General features: G+C 37.9%; 1 protein-coding gene across 1 annotated transcript; it reads right to left on the bottom strand.

Moving 5' to 3' along the window:
* Window positions 1-5,254: 5,254 nt before the first annotated feature.
* On the bottom strand, window positions 5,255-8,109 carry LOC136238891 (von Willebrand factor A domain-containing protein 5A-like). The gene is made up of 3 exons (XM_066029526.1): window positions 6,875-8,109; window positions 6,711-6,825; window positions 5,255-6,353 (listed from the first exon to the last, which is right to left on the bottom strand). Exons 1-3 carry the CDS (start codon window positions 8,059-8,061, stop codon window positions 5,349-5,351), a joined length of 2,307 nt encoding a protein of 768 aa, XP_065885598.1. The 5' UTR covers window positions 8,062-8,109; the 3' UTR covers window positions 5,255-5,348.
* Window positions 8,110-8,517: the final 408 nt, after the last annotated feature.

Here is an 8,517-nt window from a genome sequence, read left to right on the forward strand (position 1 = left end):
AATTAGACAAAAAAACCTTTTAAAAAGTGTGATTAAAGTGAGGATCGAACCCGGAACCTCTTACACTCTAGCCCAGTGCTCTATAGCTACTGTATCACTGCACTGCCAGCTACCCTATACCCTTAATTTGTGCCTTATATATGTCATTCGTAAATAATACTAGTAAAGAAGAAACCAAGCCTGAACCCTGACCCTAACCCTAAAGTAGTAGGTGCATACCCTAAAGTAGGCACCAGCCTACTATGCTGGCATAATTTTGAGCATAATAGGTGTCTGAAAGCATCAAGCATAATGCTAGCATAATAGGCAGAATAACTGTCATACTGTAAGCAAAAATACCTGTATATGGGGACCTGGGGACAAGCATTGAATTTACTTAATAACAAGCAAGAAGTTTCTTCCCAAATAGAATAGGGACGAAAAATGTCTGAAAATAGATTGCTTCCTATGTTTTGTTGCAGCTTCAAAAGGCCTTGCCAAGGACTATGCAAATGCTTCTGAGCCAACCTGTGCTGTTTAACCCTTTTTGCATGTGTTACATGTTAAGGTAATGCTTCTTTTGTGGCTGAAATATTTCTAACTACAAGTACAGTTGACAAAAAGGTTTGGCACGTCCCATTATATTGTTTGGTCTCAGATGTTTTGAGTAAAGCAAAGCAACATATTACATCTTTGCAAGCATCTCATCATTCAGAGCACAATCACTATTAGGAATACTATAAAGGTAAGCCAAATGTTAAATTTAACATTTCGAATATCCCATGCAGTTTTTCTCCCACTGGCATGATGTAGTGTCAAATGTATTTAAGAGAGGCAAAGCATTAGCCTTTTCATAACCTAATTTGATGCAATAATTTATGTAGAAATATAAAGTAAATCTTTAAACTCCCATTCCTCTGACTGTCAACCCCAAATCGTTTACTAGGGCAATTACTAAACTAGTGGACCATGTCTTGTAGCATGAGCAGCAGAAATTAACATTCTAGTATCAGTCACTTCATGATTCCAAGGTTCAATTCCTGCTTTCAATTCAGTCCTAGTTTTGCTCATTGAAAGATCTCTGTTAAGATGAGTGGTAGCTAGCTATAAATTATACTTTGTGATTAACGTCTACATTTTCTGTTGGAGAAAATATATGGAGCAAAGCAATTTCACTCTTTAGTATTATTGTTACTCAAAAAGTAGACCAGTTCTAGCAGGGTAGTTGTGTTATTTAACACACATCTTCTGGAACCTCCCCCAGCCATATGAACCTATTGTTGGAAAAATAAAGATCCAGTACAGTGTCTAGCCTCTCAACATCTACAAACAAATTAGGATCCAAAAATGACATCAAATTGTGATAGAGACTGTAGAGAGAACAAAGAATCACATACAGATGTTCAGAAAACACAACATATACAATCTTTTCTCAGTGCAGAACACCACCAGTGTGTCATGTCTGACATGTTTCAAAATGTCTTGATATTAATTACCAACAGCAGATCAGACTTGACTCATTATGTAATGCAAGGATTTGGTAAGCTTAAGCCAGATGATTGATTGAGAGAGTACAGGACAATTTTCGTGAGGCTTTGCATTTTTAATTTAAAAGCTGATTCTCTAGATCTTGACTGCCATACAGTAAACAAGCTAGCAGAGAGCTGACAATCTTTTTTGAGTGCTGCTGTTTTAAACAGTGTTTTGGCTCCAATTATTGAGTTAAACAAGGCTATTCTTGCTGTAATAGTGAGTTTGTCTCTGTGCCTAATTGTTTAGCAGAAAAATAATTTGACTGCATTTTCATTCAAAATAATCCTTAGGGTCTAGCATCTCCTTTGCATTGCCCAGCTTAATAGAAGTAGTATTAACTTATTTTTCAAAAGCTGGTTGGTAGTGCAGAGCTTGCTCATGGTGCCAAGGACAGATTTTCCATCATCCACAAATCGATTTTATTCAAGCAATCTGCCATCTCCATAAGTTGCACTATATAGACTCTGTGCCATTCTGAATATGTGCTAATCACTGAACACTGGTACTCCCATATCTTGAATGTGTGCTGGTAGCAACATCCATGATTAACACAAGTAGGCAGAAAAATTAACAATTTCAAATTTGAGTACGGACCACAGTAGAAAGAAAAGATAATGAAACCAGGGGGGTTGCCTATACATGTAACCATACTAGTGCAAATTTATCCCTACTTTAGCTATAGCTGGAGCTACCCTGAAACAACTAAGGTAGGATGAATATGCACTAGTATAGTTATACATGTATAGGCAACCCCCCTGGTTCCATTACCTTTTCTTTCTACTGTGGTCACTACTCAAATTTAAAATTCCTATATTGCATAAAGAAGGAATGGTCCAGCTGTAAATTAAGCAAAGATCCATGAAAATTTCCACATAGCTAAACGGCACTCCTTATGGCTGACATGTATTTTAGATTACAGATTTGACCTTTATTGCCATTTCAAGTTTCACAGAAATTTCATCATTTCTGTCTTTAACTCTCTGAAACATTAATGGACTAGCTAAAACATGATGACAAAACAAAGGTCGTGTTGATAGACACAACTTGAATTGATAGCTTACGGACCAAATTTAAATTAACAAGACCTTTATTTTGGAACCATGTTTCAGCAAGTTAAGCAATGCCTCACTGCAGGGAGCTATAAGAGACAGGAATGATCAATCAATCTTCTATGTAAAATTACCGTAACACCATAAAGGCTACCAAAGTAAAGGTTAAACCAGTGATGGAAAATACATGTTATGAGGAGTACTATTTACATGGAATGCTTATGAAAAGTGCACAATTTTTAACCGTTGTGCCACCATAATATTGTTCCCTGCCATTAGACTAACATATATACACTCATGCAATCAATATGTATAGTTATACCATGAGCACAAGTGCTTTGCCTGATATATACACACAAGCACAAGGGCCACAGGCCTGAGTGCGAGTGTGTATACATCAAGCAAAGCACGAGTGCCCATGGTATAACCAATAATTGTCACATAGGTTAATCACCTATACACATGTGGGAAACTGCCGGCATGCTTCATGAGTGTATTTATATTGGGATTTGTGAATTTGGATAGTGTTCACTGGAAATAATGTGAGAATAACAAGGCGTTGCTGTGCTGAGAGTTCAAATGTACAAGCAATGACACGAGCATACAAAAAGTTCGATTGTGGGTTTATACAGTGAGCAAGGAGAGACAAGACATCGAAATGTAACTTGATAATGATGGTTTAATGTTGTTACACTGCCAGGTATTCTCTATGTATATCATACAGCACAATAGTACTGTATAGTAGGGGTTGGTAAGAAATCATATGGTTTCTTGGATTTTTGCACTTTAAAAAACAGCCTTGCAATAAGTTTTACCTGAAAAAACCACCTGGAATACATTAGTACTGCTGTAATGATGCTGTACCTTGGTTAAACAAAGCAAAAAGTTGAATGTTTCAATACACAGTTAGTTTTAAAATTTTTGAAATTCTGGATTTCATCTGCCTGCCTTGCCTGCCTGCTGTAAAACCCAGTTGCACTAGGTGTACGGCTCCAGAAATTTCAGACAGCTAAGGTAATGATGGCGGATTCATGAACCTATTGTTCTGATTACATTCTGCCCACTGCACCATGCTGTTTGCTTTCATTATTTATTCACTTCTTTGTTCTTCTCGAAGGAAAATTAATAATTACGATGCTTAATAGTTGCAGTGCGCGCCACAACTCAAACACATGATTTTAACAATATGCGAGCATGTGTGTGTAAGTAGTACCCAAGGAGTTGTCTCTAGCATTTACTACCGCTGAGTAGTCATTGTATATAATCTTAATTACCAGTTTAGCGTAGCTAGCTAATAATGTCCTTGAGGGGTTGGTTCACCTCAGGATCCAGACTTCTAAAAGCGAGGGTTTCACTCCTAATGGTGGACTATCCAGTGATGTTTTACTGTAAAATCATCAATATTTAGAGAATTAGAAATGCAGCTAAAGCCTTTAACAGTTGCTGTAATAGCTATAAAAGACAAGGCTATAATTATTTTGAGAGGTGCTTATTGCGTACAAAGGTAAAAGATAGCTGCTTCAAGTGATACTTATATTATGTGGAAAACAAAAAAGAGTATAACATAGCTAACTAGCTAGCTAGACAAAAAAATAAACAAACTAGCTATTTAAAAATTTAAAAAATTTAAAAGGAAGTAGGGATTGGTATAATATACATGCTACAAAAAGTAAGGAAACAAGCTCAAAAATGTTACAGCTGAAATGAGAAATGATCCAGCAGTAAAAAGTAAGGAAACAAGATTGGACGATTACTTGCTAAAATGAGACAGACTTTAATTCCTACTTTTGGTTAATTTGATGGTCTCATTTCAAGATGTTAGCTATATAGCCAAAAGTAGGGATTAACGTGTGTCTCATTTTAGCAAGTAGTTGTCTAATCTTGTTTCCTTACTTTATACTACTGGATCATTTCTCATTTTTCTGTAACATTTTTGAGCTTGTTTCCTTACTTTTTGTAGCATATATATTATACCAATGCTTCCTTTTTAACATTTTTTAAAATTTTTAAATAGCTGGTATGTATATTATTATGAGTAAGTTATAGCCATGAATAAAATTAGTCATGCATGAATATCACTTCACCACCAATGGCTCAATCTATTTAGTGCACAATACATAACATCAAGACACAGGACATTGAAACATGACTTGATAATGATGGATTAATGCTTAGGTGATTAACCCCATGTGGCACTTATACCACAGGCACTTATGCTTTGCCTGATATATACACTCTTACTCGTGCCTGTGGCCCTTGTGTTTGTGTGTATATATCTATATATCAGGCAAAGAACTCGTGCCCATGGTTTAAACACACACACACACACATATATATACACATACATACCTCCAGAGGTGTTTAAGTATGTTTTTACAGGGTCTTATTTACATTATGCGATGACTGGATGCAGATCTGAGCTAGCGGTGATTTGAATCACCATGCACTATAGTGCAAATCACTATTCAGTACTGACACTGAACATATTACAGCCTCCAGACTATAATATATACTATAGCTTCTTTTTGTACTCAAGTAGATTATTTATGAACTTGAAATGAGTTCATTACACAAGCGCTTTGCACAAATCAGACTTATTCACGTAGCTCATTCCCAGTTCATTCTCCATGCATAACCATTAACTGAGTGTATTATGGATTGCTCGGTACTGCATGTATTAATGTGCACTATGCTTTACATTTTAGAGATAATTAAGCATAAAAACCTTCTGCAGTCTGCAGAAAGGATGTACCTCCAACAGATAAAAATAACAACATGTCACATGGTTTACACTATTTTATTAGCGTTATCCTTCAGCACGGTGAGGTCTACACCAAAAGGTAACACCTGTTTACCAATCCACTGTTCAGCCTTTACAATAATCAACTCTAACTCCTCCAACATTGAAGGACACTTCTTCTTCAACAACTCAATCACAAGTAGTGTGACCCAGATGTTGGCTATCATGGTGACATCACAAGAAACTGGACAACAACTCTTCAGCTCCTCAACTGGCTTGGACACAACACCAGCTAACTTATCATTCAGTAGCCATGAACCATCAAATTGTTGTAGGCTAATGATAAAATTGACATTAGACTGTGTGGACACTGCAAATTTTGATGATGGAGATGGTGGTGAAAAGTTGTCATCACTCAAATGGTCATTGCTAAGCTCCTCCTTATCCATCACAGTCGACATGATGTTTACTTCTTTGTTAGGTCCAATTACCATACCTTCTGGTTGCAATATTCCTCCTTCACCGCTAACAAAACCAAGCATCTGTGTTGGTGATGGTATGCCATTAGTCAGTTCATAGCTCTGCATACTTCCTGGCACTGGTCTGTTCTGGGCCTCATCCACTGCTATATAAGCAGTATACCTGGACACCACACTTGCATCACAGCTCAATTCTATGATCTCCTTCTTGTGTCTCTCCTCATATGGCTCCCAATCAACCTGCCACTCCTGGATCATCACCTTTGCTGCTAACTGGTGAATTACTGACACATCTTCCTCTGTAGCTTGTCTTCCTGATAACTCAAATGGGATCTCAAATTTGAACCCTTTACCAAGAATATCTCCACTCAGTATGGCTTTGCACATCTTTTCATCACTTTTTTTGTCATCTGATTTGTCCATCAGAAGACCGTAAATAACAGTCTTCTCACCATTGTAGATACTGGGAATCTTGTCTGGAACCAGCCTCATTTCATAGCTACCAGGAAGTTCAAATGTAACAGTCACATTATTAGCTGATGGTTGTAGAGCTTTCTTGAGGCTGCGAATCACCTGTAATTAATGTAAAAGAAGTTTAAAGAACACATAATTACATAATTCAACAGATAACCCTAATAATGCGTAACAAGTTACATGTCTGGATGTTTTTATCACTACATAAAACCACAGACAATATTAATCCCACACATGTACCATATAGTCTAAATATTTCGAGGGGCTAATTTTCAAGGTTGAGCAATGTAGCTAAAAATAATTTATTCATGGAGTTGTAAACACTACCAAAATGTATTAGACTATTTGAAGGTCTAAATATTTTGAGAATAAAATTTTGCTGGAAACTCCCAAAACTGTGAAATCGGCAAAAACTTCCCCCTCAAAATATATAGTAAGCTAACCCACAATACACACCTTTGACTGCATTCGTTCATTGTCAGCAATAAATTCTGCTGATCCATTACCAGCTCGAGCAATACCACTCACTAAGGCACTTGATGCTCCTGATCCAATACCAAATGTGAAACACCTACAACAACTTATCATCACATTACTACTACAACACATTCACCACACACCTTGTACTGTGACAGTTCTTCCTCACTTCATTGATCACACTGTCTGTGTTGCTAACAGAACCATCTGTCAAAATGAATACTTGTCGAGGGAGACCCGATGACTTTGATTGTTGTTTAAATATGTACTGTAGTGGAGCAAGGAGTTCCGTGCCACCAAAATCGGCCTCCATCATCTGTGCAAATTGAGTAGCTTTCTCCATTGTCTCCTGATTATAGAGCATGCTAGATGGAAAGAATGATTCATACCGAGATCCAAAACTGATAATGTTGAAGAAACATCCTTGTGGAATACTCTTAAGAAATAATACTAGTGTTTCTGAAGCACTCTTAATGTAAGAACCTCTCATGCTACCACTGCGATCAACTACAAAAATGAATTCACAAGCTGCCTTCTGCAAGCCAGAAAACTTTGGAAAAAATGCCAGCATCACTGCTTTACTCTTCATCTCTTTTGTCTTGCTCCCCTCTATTGCTGCTTCTACCATTGCCATCGGCTCATGAGGATCTTTGTATCTGATCAATATCGTAACATCTCCTCTTACAGGACTCTCCCCAGCTATGCATACATCCACACAATCCATTGTTTCTTCTGTCTTTACCTGATGAGTGGGTGAAGACACTTCAGCAACTCTTTTCGCTTCTTCTATGCTCATACTGAACTTGAACACTCCAGCAACAGATGCCTGCTTTACATTAGGGTTCTGTGTAGCAACTAGTGGATCACTTGATCCTTCTAGAGTATAACGTGGTTTTAACACTGATGGTAAAGTGAACCTCACTCGTCCATCTGCCTCGATTGGTAGTTCTCCAACCATTCTAAGCTTGATTTCTGCTTCACTTCCTGATGGAAGATTACCCAGACTTAAGCTAAAGATGTCTCCAGCCTTCTCTTCAGCATATGTTGCAGTTAATCCACTAGTGATCGCGTCGTCATACATATCCCTCGCCTTCTCTTTCTCGTGTACCGAAGCCTTCACTTTCCTACCATCAATGATCGCTTCCAACCCCACCACTGCAAACGATTCTTCCAGAGGAAATCGGAACGTCACTTCCAGAGGATTACTCGTGTCATTCGAATACTGTAGAGTGGACGAAACTCCAATCAGATAACCTCTCACCTCCACCTGTACTGAAATATCTTTGAGTGGAAGAACTGTCTTCGTATCAGCAGAGACCAACCCCTCCATTTCTGCAAGCACTTCGCGAAAGGGTGTGTCACATGGATTGGAAACGCCCGTATTATTTACATAGTGACGTCATGGGCTATCCTCGTTTCGCAGCGCGTAAACTTTATGGCCTCGACAGGTGGAAGATTTCGCTGTACTTGTAACCAGCAAATTAGTGTTTGTTGTTTACAGCTGGGTTATTTACCACCTACACTAATTGGAGGCTGGACGCTGGAGAGCAGTAAACAATAGCGTAAAAAAAATTCAGGTTCAAAGGTGAAATATGGTGTTTCAAAACGGTTGTGCAAATTTCCTGAAGAAACAGAAAGTGTAGCATTGTTTCTTTGCTGCTGTTTACATTACTTGTAGCAGGTAGAGTGTAATAGGCTAGCTATATATTCACTGCTTCGCTGTATATTTCCACTGCTTCGACGATAAAACTTCAGAAAACAGGCACTACTTTGTGCTATTGTTTAG

This window comes from Dysidea avara, chromosome 11, assembly GCF_963678975.1.
Source record: "Dysidea avara chromosome 11, odDysAvar1.4, whole genome shotgun sequence".
Taxonomy (NCBI): Eukaryota; Metazoa; Porifera; class Demospongiae; order Dictyoceratida; family Dysideidae; genus Dysidea; species Dysidea avara.

Bases quoted from the DNA above. Each gene is read 5' to 3' on its own strand.
- LOC136238891 (XM_066029526.1), bottom strand. From the start codon at position 8,061: ATGGAGGGGTTGGTCTCTGCTGATACGAAGACAGTTCTTCCACTCAAA. The intron at 6,826-6,874 runs GTGTGTGGTGAA...AAGTTGTTGTAG, and splicing joins AAGAACTGTCACAGTACAAG to GTGTTTCACATTTGGTATTG. The intron at 6,354-6,710 runs GTGTGTATTGTG...CATTAATTACAG, and splicing joins ATGAACGAATGCAGTCAAAG to GTGATTCGCAGCCTCAAGAA.